General features: G+C 37.1%; 1 protein-coding gene across 2 annotated transcripts in view; it reads left to right on the top strand.

The window, feature by feature from the left end:
* LOC124544621 (iron-sulfur clusters transporter ABCB7, mitochondrial) overlaps window positions 1–26,205 on the top strand; it is a 71,948-nt gene that overhangs the window by 36,126 nt on the left and 9,617 nt on the right. For both annotated transcript variants that reach the window (XM_047123221.1, XM_047123222.1), the window contains exons 4-12: window positions 883–1,049; window positions 7,592–7,693; window positions 9,504–9,680; window positions 12,243–12,417; window positions 18,750–18,907; window positions 21,668–21,831; window positions 21,938–22,067; window positions 22,543–22,686; window positions 22,773–22,904. In XM_047123221.1, coding sequence (XP_046979177.1) covers window positions 883–1,049; window positions 7,592–7,693; window positions 9,504–9,680; window positions 12,243–12,417; window positions 18,750–18,907; window positions 21,668–21,831; window positions 21,938–22,067; window positions 22,543–22,686; window positions 22,773–22,904 — 1,349 coding nt within the window. The remainder of the gene's footprint in view (window positions 1–882; window positions 1,050–7,591; window positions 7,694–9,503; window positions 9,681–12,242; window positions 12,418–18,749; window positions 18,908–21,667; window positions 21,832–21,937; window positions 22,068–22,542; window positions 22,687–22,772; window positions 22,905–26,205) is intronic.

Below are 26,205 nucleotides of genomic sequence, written 5' to 3'. Positions count from 1 at the left end.
CTCTTTTTTTTGTATGAATATGCAGTACCAAGCATAAAGTACTGTTTGACAGTGTTATCATTTTTATCTCAGAAGAAATTAAAAAAAGGAATAATGTTTAGAATATATTAGAATTTTATGTCATGGCTGAGATGGTCAAGGATAGGCAAAATAACTGTGAACTTTTAGAGGCAGTGGCCCCAGCATTTGTCTGAAATGATTTAGTGAAGCTAAACCTATGCACTATGATAAAGATTTGAACCCAACATAGAAGTCCAGTGTCTGAAGATTTATGCCACTCCATTTAATGCAAACACAAATCAATAACGATCAAAGATGTGCTGTACCTAGAGGACTTAAAATAGTTCTCAAATACAGCATTGTCCTTCCAGGCCCACTGTTCATTTGGTTGGAGTATATCATGCAATGCGAGTGAGTAAACTTTATACATGTGGTTGCAGTTAATATATGGTAATTGACTGCTGCCTTTCTTGAGCTGTTACCTCCCTTATCCTTCAACTCTACTTTCAGATTCCCTACACTTACAAAAATTCAGTTTTTATGGAGAGTTTCAGCCATTAAGAGAAGTAGTTTTTTCCTTTTTGGGAGAGGTTTTGATATATGTATTTTGTTTCCATCACAGGTGGTGTTTGTTGTACCTTTTTCTTCTGTGAGGACTTTTGTATTAGTTAGTGTTTCGTTTTCTGCCAGTGAATATTTAATTTGCTATTGGGAAGTCACTTCAAAACTAAAGTATCATATTTTTTATGTTTAACTTCGTGGAACTGATTGGAAATTTCAATATTTTTTATTATGTGTATTAAGCACTTTAGCTTTTTCAGTTTTGTGATTGAACCTTCTCTTTACACTTTTAAAGTGTTGCAAATGCACTAATTGTTTCAGATGGTATTGCAAGGGCAGGAGCAGCTGGATTCAGTGAATTGCGTAATGCTGTCTTTGCAAAAGTGGCCCAGCATTCAATACGCAAATTGGCACGCAATGTATTCCTTCATCTACATCGTCTTGACCTTTCATTCCACCTTAGCCGCCAGACAGGTGCATTGTCAAAGGTTAGTGTACATTTTGAGAACAATATTTTATGAGTTTGCAAGACAAAAGAAAGTAAATTAACAGTTGGGTTTCATTTATGCATGGAAAATGTTTAACAGTTTGTAATTAATATTTCTTGTCATTTATTATAATAATCAAATTATAATCTTCATGTGTTGGTAGTAGAATTGGTTGTTACATATTAATTAGTGTCAGTGGATGATATCTTTTCAGCCACTGTCAAATTCTAATACTGGCACAGTGCTGCAGGGGACACACATCTTGAACACACTGATGCATTGTGATACCAGTGTGCTTGTTGCCTTGTCCCTTAATTGTCCTTTTCTGGTGGCTTTGTTCAAGTCTCAGGGAGGAATAAATAAAAAGCTACTCATTTTTGTATCCTAAGCTCACAGTTTTTGCAACACTGAAGCAGGCATAAATGATCTAAAAAGAAGAAATAAATTTGATTAATTATGTACATGGTGTGAAGTTTCCAATGTTGTGTCTTAATACACATCTAATTTGCATGCATGTGTTCTAATGCTTAACTGGTGCGTGAGGAGAAAACAACAGAAAGCTCTTACACATAAAAAGTTTAAATAAGCTGTTCATTTACTTCACCATACAAACCACTTCAACACAGTATGCCAAAACTAGATATAAAATGGATATGCAGGAACTATCTGGTAATCCAACCAGGTACTGAATAATAGGTAAATATCCAGAGGATACTGGATTTTCAGTAAATTACATCAATTAGAAAAAAAATCTAGTTTATTAATTCACATGTAAGATACTCTACACAAAGAAAACCACAATATCTTCAAATCAAAACATTGTTTATTATTCATTTTAACAAAAATTAAATTAGTACTCGTACTGAACTAGGGACAGATTGTGGTGGATGAACACAGATTTTTTAGCATTAAGAGGTAATAAGTGATTTATGCTTGTCTTCATGAACAAGGCCAGCTTCAGAGAAATGCTTTTAACTATATAAACTGCTGCAAGGTGCTGAAAGACAAATTCTGGCAAACTTTGTTAAATTCAGGTACTGTGTCACTTTAGCTGACTACCGTATGAAGGTGGTTACTGTGATTGATTTGAACCGTCTTTAAATAATTTTTTTCATTTACGACTTCATTGAAGCAATCCCAAAATGTATTGTGAACTTTGCAAGTCTCAGTTGAGTCAGTCTCGTTTCATCTACTTCAGCAGGTATTGGGGATGAAGTACTGCTGGTGGAAGGTTCTTGAAAAATTCCAGTAGGATCTTCTGACAAGTTCTTTCAGCTTCAGTGACAACCAAATAGCTTGGATCTAGAAAGTTTGTAATCAAGTACTTTGGATCTTCATTTAAGACACTGAAATGACTTTACAGCTTTCAATGAGGCTCTTATGTGTGATAAATCAGGGATTCTCTATACTGCCTCATCTTTATGTAAATATGCCACAATGTGTGATATTGCTTCAGGTATACAGGAGAGACTGAAACTTATATTTCTTCAAAGGGCTTCAATAATTGAATGCACTGCTCCATCAGAAGCCAGTGATAAGACATGAAGTTAGTGACTATACAGTGAGTGACATAGCCTGTTTTTGTTCTAACAAGTGCTTTACCATATAAAAGGTGGAATTCCACCTTGCACAGATACCTTGCACCAACTGCTTTTATAAATTTAGGTCTTTTGAATTGCCAACAGTTTTTTTCTGATCTTGAATGACTGAAGTGGGTTAAGAAATGCCTACAAGTAGTAACTGTTGCTACTAGTGTAGGCTGGACCATCAGTGACTCAGTTACAACCCTCTGAAGCAAACAACTGGTACATGCAGCAGAATCATACTCAGCCACATAAACACTGTTTACCATGTTCGAGCCACAGTAATCAATGAATAAATGTATGTTGCTTTGGTCAATATCCTAGTGATCTGCAATAGTAATAAAGCCCTATTGCCATATTTTCTCCAGTCTGAGAATGTTGTAAACCAACAGTGGAAAACTGAAACAATCGCAAAGAATAAATTATTGCACTGCTTCCACAGTCTGTTCTGAAAATAGCAGAGTGATTCTGAAGTGACACGGAATATCAGCACAGGTTTCAACGGCTATCGTCAAGTTTGCAGGAGTTATGAAACACTTGATCGGTCACCAGTGGCAAAACTTGTGTTAAAAAAAGCAAGAACTCTGTGTTCCAGCCAGAAATCAGGAGATGACCAACAAGCTGTGAAACTCATGATTACATTATTATGGAACCAAGTCCCTATATCAGAAGCTACAAAACCTACTAGAACAACTGAAAAATTTCTTTTGATTTTTTCATAACTTCTGCCGTAGATGTAAGGAACAATGTTTTGGAAAATGTAGTATGGCTTGGCATTTCATAACGGAATAAAGCCCATTCCAGGAATCTTGTAAATCTGTTCTTTTCTATAATAGATGATGGCTCATCATGAAGTGCAATCATTCCTGGTATTAGGTTATGATCTCTCTTGGTTTTTGTGTTGTGTACATCCCAAACTAGTTTCTTTCCTTTCAGATGACTGTGAGATAGTCAGTTGCTTTCCTGTTGACATTGAAGACAAACTTGTACTGGGGATGTGTAAAAGACAGTGTAGGCACACCAGCAGCTGTAGCTTTATCAGTTGCTTGGAAGAAGGAAAGGTTAGATATTTTCTATTACTTTAAATGGTTTTCTATATTTCACAAATATATCTGTGCATCCCAGGCAAGTTTATTTAAACCAAGTTTTCAATAAATAGGAACCTACTAATGATATTTGCCATTTTATCTATAGACCTTGTTAATCAGTGTAATAAACCAATCCAAAACAAAAGAAAAAGACAAGCCAAGGCTAGGGTTGCCATAATCCAAGGACGAAAATCAAGGACAAAATTCGGTGATTATAAGGATGTGGTTGAAACATGGACCGATATGTTGTGCAAGTGACCATTGGTTTGCATTTCAGTTGAATCTTCACCATTACTTTACAGTGGTAATTATGAAGATGTGGCTGAAACCTGGAATCACACAATGCCCTTTCACCTTTCTGCACATCAGCCAAATCTTCATAATAACCATAATTCAAACAGTAATTCTGTCAGCAAAGAAGTTGTGATTAACAAGGAAAATTAATCCAAGCATTAATGGTGTCTATAAAGTAGTAGTCAATGATGATGAAAATTAATTGCAATTGACATTAAATAACATTTTAATTAAAGCACGGAACACAAATTATTAACATGTACACGATCATGCTGCTACAATTGATACATATCTTTCGTTTTATGCTTTAAACCAGTCATATTTCCACATTTAATACTTGGAAATGCATCAATATATTCTTCTCAAAAATGTACTTTTCATTTTGACATTTTAAATTCTGTGCAATAACACCACCAGAAGTACACTTTGCACTGCTGAATGTTAACTTTACACGACCAAAGAGTATTACAGCAGAAACGTTGTAAACCAACAGTGGAAAACTGAAACAATCGCAAAGAATCAATTATTGCACTGCTTCCACAGTCTGTTCTGAAAATAGCAGAGTGATTCTGAAGTGACACGGAATATCAGCACAGGTTTCAACGGCTATCGTCAAGTTTGCAGGAGTTATGAAACACTTGATCGGTCACCAGTGGCAAAACTAGTGTTAAAAAAAGTTTTTTTACTTACTAGCCACTTTTTTCATGGACATTTTCCTCTTCGTCCAGGACACCCATCTTCGAGCATAAAATCATGGACTGTCGGTGAAATCCGCAACATATGGCAACCCTAGCTAAGGCTTTGGTGTGTTCCTGCTGTTTTTTCTTCTCTGCCACAAGAAATTTGAACTTGACACAACAAGCAAATTGCTGGCTTCTTATTTTTATACCTGATAATGGCTTAGATTCCCAATTTAACACTGATGTGACAATGTCAGAGGTAACATGGCTGCAAGCGGTGGCTATGGGCCGCTGTCATAAGGGGAGCCACTGCCAAGATATGCACGTCATGTACTGCCACCCATTGGAGACTATTTTCCACTGAGCCTGTGGTCGAGGCTCATGGCGTGGCAAATTACTTGCTGTACTTTGTAGCTGTTTGCATCACATAATTGCAAAACCAAGTTGACTGTGTTTTCGACTCAGTTTGTTTCCCAGTCTTGAGTGCTTACATATTTGGAACTCTTGTATTTCTCCGCTGAGTTAGCTGTCCCCTGAACTTGTTAGTGCTTCTTTCACTTCATGAACTCGGTCTATTGCAGACTTATGGGAATGCGTGCTCGTTTCCCTACATAGTATGATGCACCCACCAGAGGAAGTGGCAATGAACAGTCTACCTATGCCACACAAGTTAGAAAAATTGTCACCGTTTATACAAAAATATTCCTAGGCAGGAAATTTCTTCTTTACAGATGACATTTTTTAAAATTTATATTGAAATTAAAAATTATTTTTGGTATTAACCCTAAATGATAATTTGAAATGAGCAGTAATCAGTGATCACATTTCTTAAAAAATCAAATAGTAAAGTCAATCAATCAGTGTCATTTACTTACTTTTCTTTGAACAATGGTGCCCAAATTTACCTGAATCTGCCTACGCATCCATTCATGATCTCCATGTGCTCACTCAGACCTAAACATTACATGCATCATGGCAATATTCAGCCAAATATCCAGCTTATAGGATGGCTGGACATTCACCCGGCCAAACAACTGTCCATTTCATCCATAAACAAAACCCTCGGGTTTGTCATAGGAAATTAATTTTTTACCTAAAAGTATATTTTATGGTTAACTACATATTCCACATGGTGGATTTCTGAGTATGAATTATGACAGATTTCATAGCATGCATCAAAATTACCAATGGTATTTCTGCACACACCAACTGAATCTCCTCCCAAAATGTGTCCAGATGCTGTTTGCGGTGGTAAGCTTCCTCTTTTACATTGCTCATAAGGGGAAAAAAAGAGAGAGATGAGGTCTGGAGAGCATGCAAGAAATTTGATTGGACCCTGCTTTCCATACACTGACGTGTTACTCAAAGACTCACTCAAGAGACAAACCAAACCATTTTTTATGCACTAGGCACTGTCAGTCTTTTTGTCAGACTAGTTACACAATTATGCCAACTGACCATTCCATTAAGTTTGAATTGCACTTCATCTGACCAAACATTGCTGTCCATAAATCCTGGTTCATGTGTAATCATTCCCTGACCTTATTCACCGAATTGTAGCTTGGGTCATTGTCACTTAACTGTTTCATCAGCCTTGGAATAAAATAATGCAACCTGCTTCTTTTTGGAATGCATCGTAGACTACTGACTTCTAAACCTCTTTCATGTGCCTGGAATACTTTTGTGGTGAACACAGAAACAATTGCAGCACCAAATCTGAGGTTTCATCACTTCTGGCCATGCAAAATCACCTTTCTGCACATGACACATTGGTCTGTGAACATCCAGTTTTTCTGGGAAATGTGCATATGTTAACCTTGTAGATGAATCAATCCCATATTTGCGCCTCCACAGTTTCTAAATTGCAGCAACATTCACAAACTCTAACAATTGGAAGCTCTGTGGGGTTTTGTGCAGGTGGTGCTATTGCCTATAGGAAGTTTGCAGGGACTGTTAGTTGATCCCAAATGTTAGTAATTGTGCAAAAATAGTGAAATAGAGGGAAGACCATGTAAAACTATTTGTAGGAAAAGTAGATTCCAGGCTGAGATTCATTGGAAAAATCTTCAGTAGTTGTTATTGATCCACAAAAGAAGTGGCTCAAGAGCGGTGCATTTTGTTGGACATTCGATAAGTGCTAGAGTGCAGCGGAAGTGTTAAACAAAGTCTAGTGGCAGTTTCTACAAGAGGCCTTGTGCATATCTAAGAGGTGTGCTGTTGAAATTCTTAGTGCTTATGTTCCAAGTAGTCGGGCAACATATTATGTCTTCTACATATGTCTTATGTTTTGAGCATGAACAAAAAATCACAGAAACTATAGCTCATGTGTAAGCTTAACAACAGTTGTTCTTCCCTCACAGCATTCATGAGTGGAACAGAGAAGGTGGCAGATGATTATGGTATGCGTAGAACCTTCCAACCGCCGTAAGATAGTGTGTGAAATGTAGTTGTAGATGTAATCTACTTCTGCTCATATGTGCCGTAACATATGTCATCCATCGTAATGTTAATCTGCTGCCACTGATTACGGTTGTGAGCTAGATTGATGATCCTGTTGCCATCTGTTGAGGAAACGAAATTGCTGTTATCCAGAAATTTAACCATTTAATTGGGAAAGTCTAAACTAATATTGTATTTGTTAACTGATGAATCTATACTGGACTATACTTTTAAGGGCAGAGAAAATATATGGTGTTTTTTAATTTGAAGGTTTACACCTTCCTGTAGTGATATACTCAATAGAAAATCATTATAGTGAATGCCAAATTCTGATGTGAAGAGCATACAAACAAAGCACTGAGGACAGCATGTTCTCATTCCATGCATGCTTATAAATTTAAGACAGTCTTAACAAGTTGATCTGTATACTAAAATAATACTTTTAATTTCTGTTACAGACAATAGACAGAGGTAGCCGTGGCATCAATTTTGTTCTCTCTGCCATGGTGTTCAACGTGGTTCCCACAGTATTTGAGCTGGCCCTTGTGAGCGCTATACTGGTTAGTACGTGCTTAGATCATTAATATTATAATTGTGTTACATATTAGTGAAAATTGAGAGTTATTTTTAATTTAAATCAGTCATCTGTAATAACTGGCAGTTTTTTGGGTGCATCTAATATTTTTGAATTTATTTGATTCAGTTACCTATCCCTTAATGTGCAGTTGTTGGTACTTCTATTTTAAACAGAACGCACATGCTAGTATCTGTTTTGTTAGTAGTTGAATCATGCAGTTTCAACGCTATCAGAGAAAATGCCACCTTGTATGGAAGGTGTAGTATTTGTTAAATTTGAGATGTGGGCTGTGTTGGATACATTTAATTTATCCCTTGTGCATGTGCTTTTTTTTTTTTAATTTCATTCATGTGATGGACTGATGAATTTTGTATGTAAACTCACACTCTGGAACACAGTTCACTCATATCCTTTGTGTAATAGGCATCTGGTGAGTGTCCTTACTCCTACTACATGTAGCTTTTCTATCTAGTAGTAGAAGCTTCTGTCATTCCTCATTTATTCGTTTTAGTGCAATCGGTGTCTACCCAGCCTTATTTTAAAAACAACCAGCAGGTTTCCACTAGAACAGAGTCTTTTTAGTTAGTAATTCCAATATCTACAGGCCAAAGCAAGTACATTGACATGTTTACATTAACTTACCACGCAGATCTACCACTATGTATACAGTTTTGAATCCTCAACAATTTGACTAAATTCTCGTGTGTTGTTGGCTTTATCTTTCCAGTCATACACTTTCATTACTACCAGTTGTTTCCTCCGTAACCGCATTAACTATTCCTTGTCATCTTAGGACGTTTCTGATCGTCTCATCTTTTCTTTCAGTCAAGTTGTGCTATAATGCTCCTTACTCCATGATTACATTAAGTATCCTTTCATCAGTTATCCGATCTACCCATCAAATCCTTATCATTCTTCTGTACATTATAAGTTCTCTATTTTCTTTGAGTATATGCTGTCTATTGTCCATGTTTCCCACTCACTCCGGACAAATGGTTTCATAAGACTTCCCAAAACTTAAATTTATATTAGATGTTGACAAATTCCTCTTTCAGAAATGCTTTCCTTGTTATTGCCAATGTACATTTTATAACTTTTCTGCTACCATCAATTTTGTACCCAAATAGCAAAATTCCTCCACTATTTTTAGAGCATCTCATTTCTTAATTCAGTTCATCACTGTCACCAGATTTATCCATCTACACTCCTTAACACTTGTCTATTCTTCTTGGTGTTCATCTTGTAACCTCTTTCCAAGGCATGGTCAATTGTCTTTTCTCCAAGACTTTAAATTTCTCTAACACAATGACAATGTAGTTGGCAAACTGTGTTTTTATTTTTTCTTCCCATTCCAAATTTTAGTTTAGTATTGTTTATTGCTTGCCCAATGTACAGATTGAACACCATTGAAGATAGACTCCAACTCTGCCCCTCTATCTTCTCAACTACTGCTTTCCTTTCAGATCTTCATTCTTGCACAGAAACCAGACTACAATTTAATGCTGTAGATAACATTTCACTTCCAGTGTTCTATTACTTCTGAATCTTTTTTTTTTCTAAATCTACAAATACTAGAAGTGTGTGTTGTCTTTCTTCAACCAGTCTGCTAACATAAGTTGCAGTGTGGTCAGTAATGCCTTGTATGATCTTACATATCTCTGGGACTCAAACTAATCTTTCCCCAGGTCAGCTAACCAGTTCTTCCATTCTACTGTAGCTGATTTGTGTGTAATGCCGACTGTCAGCTTATTACCTTTGATCAGCAGATAAAAAAAATATATTTCTGTTTTCAGGGATCTCGGTATGGTTCCGAATTTGCTGCTGTTTCCTTGGGCTGTGTTGCTACATATGCTGCTTTCACACTCGCAATCACACAGTGGCGTACAAAGTTCCGTGTTCAAATGAACAGGGCAGAGAACGAAGCAGGAAACAAGGCTATTGATTCTTTAATTAACTATGAAACTGTTAAGGTAAAGCAATGTGGACTACAACCAAGCTGTTGTTTAACATGAATATAAGCTTCAGTGAAGATCTCTTGAAAGGCCATTTGTTGAAACCAGTGAAACAGTGATCTGATCAGTGGCAGTGGACAGAAATTCACTAAAATAATACTGTTGTCTCTGATGACCTTTCCTCAAGATGAAAAGGAACAAGGCAGTTGAAGAGCCAGTGGGAAGAATATAAATTGGGAGATCCAAGGTAGATGGGAATAAAACAAATATTGAGAATAGCTATGGATAAAAAGCAATGGGAAGGGAGGATACACTCGTCTATCTCGATAGAGAAATGAAGCTGGAGAGGGAGAGAGACAAACAGTGAAAATAAATGGAAATGGAAATGCAATTTTCACATTTGTCATTGTATGCAACAAACATTCCACATGTGAATGGAATGGGGAAAAACTAATAACTGGTACAATTGGACGTACCTTCTGCCATGCACCTCACAGCGATTTACATGAGTGTAGCTATAGGTATAGATAAATTCCAGTGGTTCATTTCTAGTTTTTGGCTTTTCGGGAATCGAGACAATGCAAAAAAGTGACATTTTACATTAAAAGGTGGTGTTACATGACCCTGTGGACAAAAATAGCAACAATTTCTGCTACATCTGGGAACCTGAGAGTGAAATAGATGCAAAAATCATTTCAAAAAGCTGTTGACCTCATGACATTCAGCAAATGTCTTTTTATGATTTTTTTTCTAAATATGAAGATGCTATTTTTGGTTTATTTCAAATAATGTTTTGTCACCATCTTCTGGCCATTAAAAGGCTATTACTATATCTAATGTATGTTGCCTTCCTTCAGTGACTTACCTGAGAAAAAGAAACAGGACCCTAGTTGTGTTTTTAAGGGATTGTTAATAGAATCTACTGCATAATTTATCCAAAAACAATGGGAAATGTACAGTGAAATGATTCGACTAGGTCTTAAACCTAAAATTACCTAATACCAAGTGAGCATTTTATCACAGAAAAATCTCAGTTTCTCATTGTTTGTGGGTGGTGCTGCTGCAGATCAGATCACTGTTAAACTTGTCAGAGTACAGCATTTTTATCTTTGCACAGGTGTATTGCTCAAAATATTTATCAGAAGCTTTATGTACTACATTTGTAAGTTGTTCATTTGTGTGAAATTGTTTTAAAGAATTCCAATTTCAAATACTCCTGTGTTAGTGTTCAATTTTCTGGGCATAGAATCACAAGTATAGTGTTTCTTTGATGATGAAAAGTAATATGAAAATATATGAACAATTGTGTTTCTGTTTTATTATAATTATACCAAGCTTTGAAATCAGAATGAATGTTCTCATTTGAACATTTTCACAGCAAAATAGACATTTAAATGAAGAGTGATTGTCAGTTTTCCTTTTGCTGAAGAACAACTGCAAGAATTTATCTTATTCTGTAGATAATTGCCTAGACTGACAATCAGAGAAGACAGGTCTTGAACTTTCAGAAATTAAAAAAAAATTTTTTAATTGAGTGGTAAAGATGGATAGGAATTAGAAAGAGGTAAAGAAAAATGTAAAGTAAATTCTAGTCTGAATCAGAAGAGACAAAAATCTGCAAGGAAAGTAATAGTAAACTCAACAACTTCCTGGTCCAGGATTTGAAGAGATTTTTTTGTCTCCTCATTTAATATTTACAGTTTCTTTATCATCATTTCATGTTTTCTACTGTAAATAGTCTGCTCTTATTTCTTAGTAAATATATTTTTACTTGTATATACTTTAGCACCTATGTTCATAAAATGAAAAAGTAACTATATTGTAGTTGGCTGATGAAAGCTGGAGGTCATGGTGAATGGAGCAAATGAACAGAATTGACAGAAATAATAATTTGAATTCCACATGCTACATTCAATTGCTACTGTGTGCTGGTAAATTTTAGCTTTAAGAGGGTATTCCATAATTTTTCTTGTCTGTACTTTATCCCTCTATTTTGTTAAATGTTTATAACAGCAAATGAACACACAATTCCTTATTATTTGTGTAAGCCCTTCTCCAGTAATTTGTAAGCAGATTTTGTTTCTATTTAATTTTAGTTGCGTTCTTGCACTTGTTGAACAACAGGCAAGATGAATATGTTTTCTGAAACTTTGTCAATATTCCTAAAATTGTGTGTGTGTGTGTGTGTGTGTGTGTGTGTGTGTGTGTGTGTGTGTGTGAGAGTGATAGAGAGAGAGATAATATTGAATACATATACATATACTTTCTGCATGAATCTAATTTGTGTTACTCAACATTTATCCACAATCTGGATATTCTACAACAGTGCAATTTCCAGTGCTGTTATACAGAGAGCATTACTCCCTCTCTCTCAGTAACACTAACATAGCATTATTTATGGATAGTTTGTTTGGATTTACTTCATGTTGCTCAAGTCAGGTAGCAACAAATGAAACAGACTTGTGCCTGATGTTCAGAGTTGTTGTTTAAAGTCTGTTTAATTTTGATGCAGTTAAGTAATTTCAACATTTGTGTATGTGACTTTGGATATTACAGTTTGATGATTTTTACCTCTCACAGTATTTCAACAATGAGCAGTATGAGGCAGACAGATATGATCGGGTACTGAAAGACTATGAGCAAGCTTCGCTGAAGACAAGTACCAGTCTTGCTTTGCTTAATTTTGGCCAAAATGCTATTTTTAGTGGTGCTTTAAGTCTTATAATGGTGATGGCTGCCAAGCAAATTGCTGCAGGTGAGTTTACTATTGCATGTTGTGGTAATTCTTTAATTATGCCCACCGCCACTTAGAAATGTTGGTTTGTGTACTGAAAGAAATGTTTAAATATTTCCCCAGTAACAAAACATATTTAAATGCTCTAATCAAGTATCTTGTTAGATAACAATTTAGTTTTGTAAAGAAGGAAGGAAATAGCCCTTATTATAAAGTTTACTGGACCAAATATCAACACTTATGTAAATAATGGCAGTTAACTGGTACATATGCATGATTAAGTTACGTAGATCAGTAAGAGTAAGTCAGGTCTACATAGATAGAATCCTATTTAAAAACAAAGATGATGTGACTTACCATACGAAAGCGCTGGCAGGTCGATAGAAACACACACACACACACACACACACACACACACACACACACACAAAATTCAAGCTTTCGCAACAAACTGTTGCCTCATCAGGAAAGAGGGAAGGAGAGGGAATGACGAAAGGAAGTGGGTTTTAAGGGAGAGGGTAAGGAGTCATTCCAATCCCGGGAGCGGAAAGACTTACCTTAGGGGGGAAAAAGGACGGGTATACACTCGCGCGCACACACACACATATCCATCCACACATATACAGACATAAGCAGACATATTTAAAGACCGTTAAATATGTCTGGTTGTGTCTGTATATGTGTGGATGGATATGTGTGTGTGTGCGCGAGACATATTTAAAGACCGTTAAATATGTCTGCTTGTGTCTGTATATGTGTGGATGGATGTGTGTGTGTGTGTGCGCGAGTGTATACCCGTCCTTTTCCCCCCTAAGGTAAGTCTTTCCGCTCCTGGGATTGGAATGACTCCTTACCCTCTCCCTTAAAACCCACTTCCTTTCGTCTTTCCCTCTCCTTCCATCTTTCCTGATGAGGCAACAGTTTGTTGCGAAAGCTTGAATTTTGTGTGTATGTATGTGTCTGTTTGTGTTTCTATCGACCTGCCAGCACTTTCGTATGGTAAGTCACATCATCTTTGTTTTTAAATATATTTTTCCCGCGTGGAATGTTTCCCTCTATTATATAGATAGAATCCTATTTGGACATGATCGCACTGTGAATAAAATTTCCCTATTTGTTGGTGTATCAACACTTACCGACAAGCATGTTACAAGGAATGATATTCCACTCAGTCATGTAACATGGTGTAAGGAAAGTGGTTATGAAAACTTCCTAAACTACAGGAATCTGAGACAGTTGTCATACCTTGTCTTTACTATAGGTTTCGAACCTGACCGAAATTTCTACTGTCAGTGACTGCAGGTCCACTTCACTCAATTTCTGAATGACATTTTGAATGGAACTGCTTGCAGTGGTAATTTGTGAGTTGAGTACCTCACAAAAGGCCATTGCTTATAAACATCCTTAATGAGCAAGTTGGCTTTTATTCTCCTTCTTCGTGATGAGAAGCTGTGGACATTCCCATCTTCCAAGCTGGCAACAGCTCTGCTCGCAGGGCTGCAAATATGTGTTGCTGCTTTGAAGCACACTCAGGCACCCTTTAACAGCTTGACTGACACTAGACCAGAAAGGAGCTATCGTGTTTGGAGGTGCACATGATTGTAGTGTGACCTTAATGTCTGGGACTATTTGGAGCAGCAAAGGAAATGCAGTTGTCAACATCTCCATAATTTGGTAGCTCTGCAGGATGTGACGGTCAGTGAGTGATTGCCTGTAGATGAATATAGTGTACCTGAAGAACTTGGCATACACTCTTCCTCACTGAATAGAGGCCATTATCAAGTCTAGAGTTGGCGTTAACAGCATCACTGTGAGTACTGAGGAAGAATAATTTTTTGTCCGATGTATTTGACAGACAAGGAGCCTATTTTGTCAATGGCATTATGTATGAAACTCGCATAATTTCGTTCTTTGTGGTATGGAGAGTGTGAATCTGCCCAAAAAATCATACAGACACCAGTAGAACTGCATGTACAAGGAAGTGATTAACATGTTACAGCAGGAATTTTACTTCTGACAAAGGCGACCAGAATAGTTTTAAAAAGTTCAAAATTTTTTTATAAAAGGGAGAAAAAATGAATTTGTAATGAAATGTGAATAGTAATATGTAGTTTATTATATTATGATTTAATCTGTAGGACGAGAACAGAATCGCTGGTGAAATTCTGTAGTGACTGAGAATAATAATAGTGAATAGAGAACTAGTTCTGTACTTCATGCACCAAATGGCCAGCTTGGCTGCAACAAATCTATTAATATATTATGATTGTGGTGCTGAAAATTCCACATGAATTTTGTGCACCCAGTTGTCAGACAGTATCTAAAACTCGGGATTGGGAGGAATTTAAATTACATCGAAAGTGTCGTCGTGCAAGCTACTTAACTAAATAATTAAATGCTGCTACTGGGTTATTAGTATAATGTGTTTTCAGACAGTTCCTTTGGGGCCCTTAGTAGAAATGACACTCGTGCACTAAACTAAATAGACTGTGTGAAATTACTTCGAATCCAGCTGAAATATAAGGTGATCATAATGAAGTACTATTGGTAATACTCGGATGCCAGAGTGCAGCAAATGAGTCATAAATATGAAAATTCTAGATACAAGGTGATTCTGTGTTGATGTTACAATCATCAAATAATCAAGCAGCAAAGTTCAGTATAATCTCTCATTGTGTTGACCCAAACACAAAATTTTTGTCTTATTTTACACATTTCACCACCTGTTATTGCACCTGAAGTAAATAAAGCAGAAGTGAGCAGCAAGAATATAGTATAAAATAAATAACCATTCATCTTGCAGAAATCTTTTTCTAACTTCCTAATACACTTATTCTTAAACAGTCTTTGTTGCCGACGTTTCCAGCTGAACTTTGATTTACAAACTCACAACACAAGACACAAAAAGAACTTGTGTAGACATTCTCTCTCATGAGAAGATATTCAACAAGCTCATGTCTAACATAAAGTGAGAAATTGAGAATCTCAAGTGATTTGAAAGAAAAAAAAGTACCTTATTAGCTTTTGCTTGCACAAATTAACTGGATATGTAGATTCAAGGATTGAAAAATTCTGTTTGCTACATGGAAGGTAACAGTGTTCACTGTAAAGCTGCATAACAGGTAGTAATGTACTGTAAATAAGACACAATATTTACAGATTTAGGCAAACATTTTCTTTCAAAATTATCATTGTAATGAAGTAAATATTAAGCTACCAACGGCAGGTGAACAGCAGCTATATAGTATGGTTGACAAGAAACACCTGCTTCCATAATGAGTTTTCTTCCTAATTTACGTGATTAAATTTAGCTGGCATCTGCACAAATAGCATTAAATGGTGTAGTGATAGTTAATTCACTAAACAGATTAAGAATTCACCATTCTTTGTGTTTTGTTAATGTATATCTTGCTTTGTACCAAAACCCTGCAATTTCTCCTTCATGAGGTCTGCAAAAAGTGAATGAATAAAAGAATTACTTGGGAATAGTTCTAAGGGCCTAGAATTATGATATCTAAAAATAATGTTAGGCTGCAGAAAAAGTAAATTTTATATGCAAAGATTTGTTCAGCAGTATTTGCTTAGCATGTGGATGTCATCCAGTATTAAGACTGGTGGAAGTATTCTCTAGGTCACATTTGCCAAAACCATTTACTGTGGAAGCCTTTTATGATATTCAGTTCGCTTCATTAGTTGTCTGATTTACATAACAGCTACGAAGCAGATTTTCTGCGAACATAATGAAGTACTGTTGATAATACTCAGATGTCAGGGTGCAGCCAATGAGTCATAAATATGTAACAAAAATTCAAGATACAGGGTGATTCCATGATGATGATGATGATGATGATGATGATGATGATGATACAAACTCTCAGGAATGATGGAGAAGGGTAAATGCAACCATTTGAGATAAGAAATATTGGTTCATAAATCAGAAATGAAAGCTAAAAGCGAAAATCGTTCTTATACCTCTTGACAGTGGAATAGACGTACCGGTACTGTTACTGCTAAAATCTGGACCAAAATAAGAAAAAAAAAGTGTAGTCAGATGGGCTCTAAAATGCATGCCTTAAGAGGTACGAGCATTTTATCTTTGCTACTGTGCATCTTCTTAGCAAGTGCCCATTGCTCATAAGGTGTGCATTATAGAGCCCATAGTTACTACACGCACTTTTTCTTTAATGGGTCCATACTACTGCCTTTGAAAGTTGCTCACCCTACAATTTAAGCAGCAACAGTACCAGTACATATTTTCTTCTGTCAGAAGTAATGATTTTTGTTTCCGGACTAGGATGCCTTACCTCAAATAGATACATGTACCCTTATACGTTTATCCTTCTCCATCATCCCAGAAAGTTTTTTAATTGGATGGATAAAAAAACCTACTTACCAAGTGGCAGCAGAACACACACATAAGTTGGCTGTAATTGGCAAGCTTTCGGATCCAGTGGCTCCTTCTTTGGGCAGGAGGGATTAAGGAAAAGGGGCAGATTATGGGAAAGTCACCCAGAACCATGGGTCAGGGGGGACTTACTGTATGGGATGACAAGGAAAGACTCTAGGAAAGAGAATTTCCTTCTCATCTCATACGGTAAGTCTCCCCCGACCTTCTATTCTGGGTGGCTTTCCTGAAATCTATCCCTTTCCCTAGACCTCTCCAGTCTTTTTCCTTCACCCCTCCTCCCCGAAGGAGGAGTCACTGGCTCTGAAAGCTTGTCAATTACAACCATCTTTTATGTGTGTGTTATGCCGCCACTTGGTGAGTAGATTAAATAATTTTGTCAATAACTGATTGTTTTTGTTGTTATATTATCCCTCAACGTTTGTATCATCATCAGAATCTCGCTGTACTGTGCCATTAGGGGATAAGTGGAGAGCACTTTTTAAACCATGTGATATAGAGATGTATAGTATTCTGGTACAAATGCACAGTCGTTAATGCAAAAACACAAAAAGTAAAAACAGGCTGCTCTATTAGCAACTTTAAATGAACATGGCTTCCTGTACCTTAGCTGTGTGGCTAGAGGAAGGAACCAATTGTAATTATATACTTATATGGATATGGTATCTGTTCTTTCGGACATGTCCAAAAGAACACACACCATATCCATATAAGTATATAGGTCTGGCAATACTGTGCGGATGTACACACATTTTCTGAACTCTTACGAGACTTGGTAAGAATGTCTTCCACGAGTAATGAGTGTGTTGGGGTGGGACACTACGAATGTAGTGTGTGTGGACATACAAGGTGAGAATGTGGGTCTTGTGGGAGGTGTGCACGAGATAGTCCCTGCAGTCGCACTATCTTCTGTGCTCTCGGTGGCTCAGATGGATAGTGTGTCTGCCATGTAAGCAGGAGATCCCGGGTTCAAGTCCAGGTCAGGGCACACATTTTCACCTGTCCCCGTTGATATATATCAACGACCATCAGCAGCTGAAGCTATTAAATTAATTCTAATTTTGTCCAATTGTAATTTGTCACAGAATAAAAGTCAATTATAGTGATGCATATTTGTCAGAGCAAGTGTGTAAATGATATCAGAAGTTAGAAAAAAAAATATGGCAGTAGCTAATGCTCCTATATGTTTCAGGTGCAATGTCTTATGACTCCATAGAACATTGGTGTCATTGTGACCATTATGATGTGAGATGGTGTCACAGTAAATGGCATAACGAGAACATTCTCACACCAGCACCCCTTTTATCCTCTAGTTTCACAAAGTTTTCGGCATTGCCCAGAAGTGATAGTGAGACATGGCCTATTCTTTATCACCCATATAGGGCAGTTTGAGATGTATCATCAGGGAAGATTGTACAAACTGTTTTTGAGGATGGAAAAGATGGCGTTGAAGCACAACACAAAGACTACTGCTACCATTACTTCATATTCAAACTTTATAATAATCTTTGCTCTTAAATTGGTCAAAAATTGATTGCTGTCAGTATGTTGAAGTATGACAATGCATAGCTCACGAAGCTGTTGTGATAATCTCAGATCTGAAGTTTGAATGTCCTCTGCATCATCCATATTTTCCTTCACTGATTTTTATGTGAATGAACAATTCTGGATTGAGCACTAAGTTCTATTCTGAAGAATGAAGTACATTGCACAGTGCTAGAGTTGTTTCACAGATAAAAAAAAAAAAAAAAATTGTCTATGGGAATTTGACATTTTATAGTAGATAGTACCTGTGAATTGAGCATGGGGGAGATGTTCAACAAGTGATACAGCTTTGCACACTTTTTGATTTAACTTTCCTACACACCATATTGAACCACAACTTTTGATCTGCATTGATAAATATTTTCAGTTATATTTATTGCTGCTGTAATTTCTGTTTGTACAGGGCAAATGACTGTTGGTGACCTTGTAGTAGTGAATGGTCTACTCTTTCAGTTGTCTGTGCCATTGGGCTTCTTGGGATCTGTATACCGTGAAGTGCGCCAAGCTCTCATAGACATGCAGACAATGTTCACTCTTATGACAGTTGATTCCAGTATCAAGGTACGTTGGGTTATTAACTTGTGTCCCTCATACAGTAGTGAAAATCAGAATACAGGCAGGGTTCCTACAAAAGTAATTTACAATTCTGAAGCAGGCATGCATTGAATTTATTACGAAAGTAGTAGATACATATGAGAAGCTGGTACTGGGAGGAAGGAATTAGATGGTGCAGGTTGTGAAGGAGCCATCGAAGTTGAGCACATTGTACTCATCAGTTTTCTGCTGGTAAACTTTGTTCTTGTCACAGTTTGGCAGTGGCCATTCATTCAGTTCTTCCTTACTCCCACAAGCTATTGACTTCTACCAAATTTTTATTACAATTTACAATTGCTGCGTCTTGAAAACTTGCTTTCCTTCTAGTGTAATTCTGCTACTGGACAATAGCAGATCCGCTTTTTCTCTGAAAATGTATGGCTTTGCAGTTATGGAATAAAATTCACACTTATTTGTCACTCTTGTTGTTTATTTAGATATCATGTTTAAGCATAGTTATGAATACTGACTGTACTCTGTGTTCGAATAAACGCTCCATACCTCTCATCCTTTTACAGCAAACAATGTAAGCTATCTTAGTCAGACATTTTACCTCAAGCTATGCAAGGTTAAGGTTATCAATGAGGAAGATTAGTGATGTTTATTTGCCCTTTACATCATTCCTGGTATTTAGTCACACTTCGTTAACACATTCCTGTTAGTTTCCATTGTTTTGGTCTTTTTCCATGGGTAGAGCATAATTATCTCAAAACATTGCTAAAATAAATCATTGTAGTATCTCCTTCTAGGAATGTTCATACAATCTATTTCATGGCACTTTTACAGTAAAAACCCTGGTAAGCTTCATTTCTGGTCACCTCTTTATATGGTGGGTTTTCAGATACCTTATTGTTAAATCTCCCCTGGGGTGAATACATCGCAAATAATTAATTGTTAATTGTACTGATAATGAGAGGATACAGACAAAACATGCAAAAGACATGAAAAGCTGGATCTCTGAAGACAGAAAGTAGTATTAGTAAATACTATATCACATAGTGAGTTACACATCATCTTCAAAGTGCACGAACAAACCTGTTCAAATTGAATTGTGTAAAAAGGTTCAGCTTCAGCAAAATTACAATGTATATTCAGTACACAGTGTGTGATAGCAAATTATGTTTTGAATTACTATTTGAGTGTGTCCTTTCCCCTTTGTATTGTATTGTGGGCCCTTTTGTTTAAGTGTGTACTGGATATGCAATAGAAGGTTTCTGAAATGCTGTAATGTAGTGGGATCAGCTGTTTAGCATAGACAATAGAAACACTATGTAAAGTAGTTTTATAAACCCATTAATAATTTTGTACTGTATCTCTTTGGAGCATAAGATTCTATTTTATCCAAGGTATTTTGAATGAAAGCTTATTGAAACTGTGAAACAGGAGTTTTATACAGAGGTGGAAGTAACCTCTACAAGAAAGTGTAGTTTTGTAACAGCCATCACATAGATGCTGGCCCCACACAACCATAATGAGTGAGGTGAGGTGGAGCGTTGGTAACACTGGGGACTGATATATGGGAGGACTGCGTCTTACTGTCTGGCCATCCAGATTTAGGGTTTCTGCAATTTCTCAGTTTCATAAGGCTAATGCTGGGATGGTTTATTTGGAAAGGACACAGCCGTTTTCCATCCCCAAGCAGAGTATGTGCTCAGTTTTTTAAAAACCTTATTGTCAAGAAAATGTTAGACATTAATCCTCTGTTTTTGTTATTAATACACTTTTTATTCCTCAAGTAACCTAGACGAAATGTTATCCAAGCCAATGGATAGTTTTGTTTTAAGCTTTGAAATAATTTTCAGGACATGTTCTGTAACACTCCACAGGCAAAAGGAATTCCTCAATTTAGATGAGTCTATTGCTAAATTTTCCCCTGCTTGTCTTACTAAATAGTGAACCTGAAAGCTGAAAGGATAGAAGTCTAATTTCTGCAGTTTTGACTTGAAACTGTGTTTGAAGTACCTGACAGTCCTTTGTTTGTGGAAGAAAGAGGGCAGTCCTGCTCCAGACAGTGCTTGATATACCTAGTGTTAAATGAACATGCACCCTCGTGTTTTTAGCACTGCATAAATCACCTATGGGCAGGTGAAGAACTGGAAAGATTCTTCCACAAATGAAGCAGTCTGCGAGTATTACGAATATTGTTTTAAGCCAAAACTGCAGAAATTGGCTTATGCTCCTTTACCCTTCAGGAATCATATTTTTCTATAAAAGTCTCACATATTGTATTTGGCTCACATGGCAACACTTCCTTTCCCCTTAGTGCTGTGCTATATTACTGCAGGCTGGCATTCCTTGCATTAAAATACTACAGTTCAGGCTGTTTTACTAACATTACTAGATTCACTTATCTAATCAGCATAGTAATGTGCTTTGAGGTTCTTTTAGAGACACACTGTTTCCTACAGTTTTGGTATTTCATTAGGAAGTACTGAATTTTGTTTTGTTTGAATGGAACATCATATCATCCTTTAATTTGATAATTTTGAGTGTGTTTAATTCTTCTAATTATCTCATTCTCATAGTATTTTTACTACTTGACATGCGTGATTAGAACTGGGGTTAAATATTTCATAGGAAAGACCCAACTTTTCCTAAGTTTTGTGAGTTTTTTCATTGAAGAGCAGCATATGTAATTTTGACTGAACATCTATTCACAAGGGAGATGTATGATGAGATTACACAGCCAGTTCAGAATTGTATCAGAGTGGTTTCTGTTTTCTTCAGACAAAACCTGGGGCTCCAGTGTTGTCACTTACCCCATCAACGGCAACTATTGATTTCAGAGATGTACATTTTTCGTATGGACCTGGCAAAAGTGTTCTCAATGGACTCTCATTCTCCATTCCTGCTGGTAGCAAAGTTGCTATTGTTGGTGGTTCTGGTACTGGGTATGTATCCTGTTAGCTCTAATTTACATATATAGTTGAATCACCTGTATATATAAAATTTTCTTGGTAGGTATTAAATATGTAATTATTCTTTCTTTTTTTGCAGAAAGTCCTCTATTGTAAGGTTGCTCTACAGATTCTTTGAGCCACAAACTGGGCAGATTTTGGTGGGAGGACAGGACATCCGTGATGTTGATCTGGACAGTCTGCGAAAGTCCATTGCTATTGTACCACAGGTATACTTCTTACTAATTAGTCCCATCAACAACCCCCGCCCCTCTCCCTCTCCCTCCTGGAATATGGTGTGTGAAACAATCACAAGAGAATGAGTGAAAATAATGGATGTATTTATAGTGGGAGGCATTAAGTGGCAGATCTGGTCACAAATAAGAATTAGAACATGGTTATTCTTCAATTCTTCTTGAGAGTACAGTCCAGCTACAGTGCCAGGACAATGTAGCAGTGTACATATGTTTGTCTAATTAGTCCATTACCTGAACTACAAGGTTTCATTTTTTCTTTGTGCTTGCCCTACACTTAGTGCCTCTACTATAAGGTCAGCAGCTACCATTGCTAACTCCGTTACTTAAATTTGTAGAGAATCAACACATTTTATGCTTAATAGGATTTTGGATCAATATTTGACATAATGTATATTAGAATTATAAATGCCACAGGAAAAGAAGTTAATGTGTAAACTATGTTTCATAGGACTCTGTGTTGTTTCATGATACAATCATGTACAATGTTCATTATGGAAACCTCAACAAATCAGACGAAGATGTTTACGCAGCAACAAGATTAGCAGACTTGCATGATTCCATCCAGCAGTGGCCACAGGGCTATTGCACACAGGTACATTTTTTCTATTTTGGCTAGTACAATAATGAGTACTTGGAAGAAATATTTTAATTTCAACTTGCTGTTATTGTTTTCAAAAGGTTGGTGAGAGAGGACTGAAACTGTCAGGTGGTGAAAAACAGCGGGTAGCCATAGCGAGAGCTGTGCTGAAAGGTGCCCCAATACTTGTTTTTGATGAAGCCACATCATCACTTGACTCAATCACTGAACATGTAAGTACACAATAATTTATCTCCACTTTCAATGTCTGGGGAGCAAATAAAATTAGAAGTGCTAAATAAGATGATGCGCTACCTCGTTCTAATAAAGTTTTGTTGTTATGGCTCATAAAATTTTTATGTAAACCTTGAACAATCTCAGTTTGAAATTTATATCATTCTTTGGAAAAGAACTGTTGAAAGAAAATTACTCTTGCGGTAAAATTTTTAGTAAGCCACAGTGGCTCACAATACTGAAGTTGAGCAACTGCACCTTAGTCAGTTTATGTTTATACACTGTGACTGAGAGCAAAGAAATGTAGTTGTGTTTATGTGGTCAGGATCTAGATGCTGTCATGTTGAAATATGTGAGATGTTTTCGTGACAATAAACTTCTTGAGGTTTTTACAAACCTACCTAGAGAGAGGTGGCTGTGAATTAGTTAAATCAGAGTTTTTTTTTCAGGTCAAGAGGGAAGGGTTCTTCGTATTTTTGTAGGCCATGAAGAGATGCCGATGCCTTTCACACATTGTAGTTATGTGCTCAGCCCAGTTTAGATTCTCATGTATTACCACTCCTAGACTCTTTCTGGTGGAGAGAAATTTGTTTGTTCCATTAAACACGGGAGAGATTCCCAAAGTTTCGGGCTAATGACGAATGAGGACCAATCGAGTTTTGGATGGATTGAGAAGAGTATAATTGAACCTAATACCGAATCCTGGGGGATGTGTGATACTACCTGTTTCCACTGCAACTGTGTGTACCCAGACATGAATGTGACTCTTTGTTGGTGATGTCAGGTACTACTGTACCATTGTACTGAACTTGGAGGAAATTTTAGGTTACTCAGTGTGGTGAGTAAGGTATTAGTAAAGTGTCAGAGGCTTTGCTAAAATCTAAAAAGGATATTATAGGCACCTCTTCCTTGTACAGGCCATAGGTTACTTTTATTAAAGATGATGATGTGGTGCAGTGCTCATGGAAGCCTGGTTGTTATTTATGTACTAGGTATTTATGTAGTTGGTAAGCTGGTTGTGGACTAAATATTCTAAGGTAATGGACAATGCCAGAAGAATAGAAATGGGTCGATAGTTGTAGGATATTGTGGTAGCATCTGTCTTGCGAAGTGTTTTGACAACTACCAGTTTCCAGACCACAGGAAAATCTTTGCAGCCAAAGAGTGGTTGAGTATATGTTATGGGCAGCAGCAGTGTATCTGTAATAAGCCCAATCATTTAGAATATAATGCCATTGAATCCAGTAAATGGTGATCAGATACCCATGATGAGTTCTTCCATATGGTATTGGCAGTAACATGCGTAATATTGTAATGTGCATAAGATTTCGGTTTATTTTTTTGACTGGGACAATGGGATCAGTTGCAGCTTTTAATTTGCCTTCAACTTGGTGTCACACAAATTTGTTTCAAGGATAGCTGATATGTGTCTATTGTCATTTAATGCCTGAGGTTAGTGTTTTTCACAGATAGATTGCCTCTTTTCCACTTCTAAATGTAAGCAATCTGATTTTCAGGGATGGTTTGTCATGTGTCTATGCCAGATATTTAGTGTCTGAGATTCATGAGCTGTCTAAGCTCATCTGATAGCCAAGATGTGTGTTTCCTTCTCATTTTTCTAGTCTTTGGGAGAGCATATTTGTCATATAGACGAGTATGTCAGTAAATACATAATGTTTGTCATTTATGCCTTGATATGGAATGTAAGTTGTCTCCGAATCTGTCTTTTGCACCCTGGGTACAAGTACATGTACACTGATGCATTTAAAATCTATGTATATGGTTACTTGCAGTTCATTTGTATGACATTCTAGTATGTCATGAAAACTGTCATGGGCAGACACACTAAGTGTGGATCTCTGATCAGCACTAACTACTCTGGGGATTTTGTTGCAAATGTATCTGAGGCTGTGACTGTTGGCTGTATGGGGGATAAGTGCAAGCTGAAGAAGAAAACATATTCTTAAATTTACCAGAGATATGAGCACAAGAAGCAATACGTGGCTTATGATTAATTCTTGAAATAAGACTAATGGCAGCTCAGGAAACAGAAATTGCCTTTGTTGACTTTAAAAAAAAACAACACATTTGACACGGTAGACAGGTTATAACTTTTTGAGATGGGCAGAGAGAGTGAGAGAGAGAGAGAGAGAGAGAGAGAGAGAGAGAGAGAGAGAGAGAGAGAGAGAGAGAGACGTAAAATGTAAGGACAAGAGAGTAGTGCTGAGTGTATACAGAGGAGGTGACATTTGATAAAATGTAGAGAAAATCAAAAAGTTACTATGAGCTAAAAAATGTTCCTGTTAGAGCACAAAAAAGGCAAATATGGTCCTATTTAAGAGACTCTGACAGAAAAATGGGGAACTAGCTGCCTCAATCCTCTTTCCATCTTCCTCACCAAAAACACATTCACACTACTTTAGCTCAGAACATTGCAAATTTTGCTACCCAGTCTTCCTTTGTAGCAAAGCTTTCATAGTCAGTATCTCCCTCTCACTGCCTTTGTCTATGTGTCTCTCTCTCTCTCTCTCTCCCCCACTGTCTCCTGTCTGTCTCTCTGTCTCTCCCAGTATCAGTGTCCTCATCCCTTTCTCTTGCTCTTGTGTACCACAGTCTCTTTCTCTGCCACTTTGTCTCTCTGCCCCACTGTCATTGTGTTTCATTCTTTTTCAGTTCCATTGTCGCTGTCTTTTGCTTCAGTCACCATTGTACCATCTCCATATGTGTCTTTGGGGATGGTTTGCTCAGGATTTTGACCTCTATACCAGGAAACTTTAACTTGTGGTTATAGGGGACAAGAATAAGTGGCATATTTTTTTGTGCTGAAGTTCACTGCTTCGAGGGGGTAGGGGCTCCAAAGCCCCTCTTCCCCCAAGCTCTTGTACAGTCCACACTCTACTCCTACTATCTCTCTCTCTCTCTCTCTCTCTCTCTCTCTCTTTTAAAGATGAACTTATTCGTCTTTCTTTTGCTCAGACAGGAATGTTTTTCAGCTGGTTCCAACACATTGTGAGGTTTGTGGTGCGCCACTTTCAGTTCAGCATATTTTGCATATGTGTTATATGCTTATATCAGGGCAGCTCTCAGTCTCGATGGAGATCTGGCCACAATCCTCTCCAATAGTGATTCCAGAGCTACACGAGAGGTGAATTTTGTGAACGGCCTCATCCCTAAATTGGTGTGGGTGGAAGCCAACTTTAATGCTTTATAAAGTGCTTTACTTGTGGTACAGCCTTTGTTCCCACCCACAAGATCGTCAGGCTGACTTTTCATCATGGCGCTGATGACCATGATCTTGAT

Source organism: Schistocerca americana, chromosome 8 (assembly GCF_021461395.2).
Source record: "Schistocerca americana isolate TAMUIC-IGC-003095 chromosome 8, iqSchAmer2.1, whole genome shotgun sequence".
NCBI classification, from domain to species: Eukaryota; Metazoa; Arthropoda; class Insecta; order Orthoptera; family Acrididae; genus Schistocerca; species Schistocerca americana.
The sequence above is the reverse complement of the archived record's forward strand: the minus strand, read 5'-3'. Positions and strand labels throughout refer to the sequence as shown.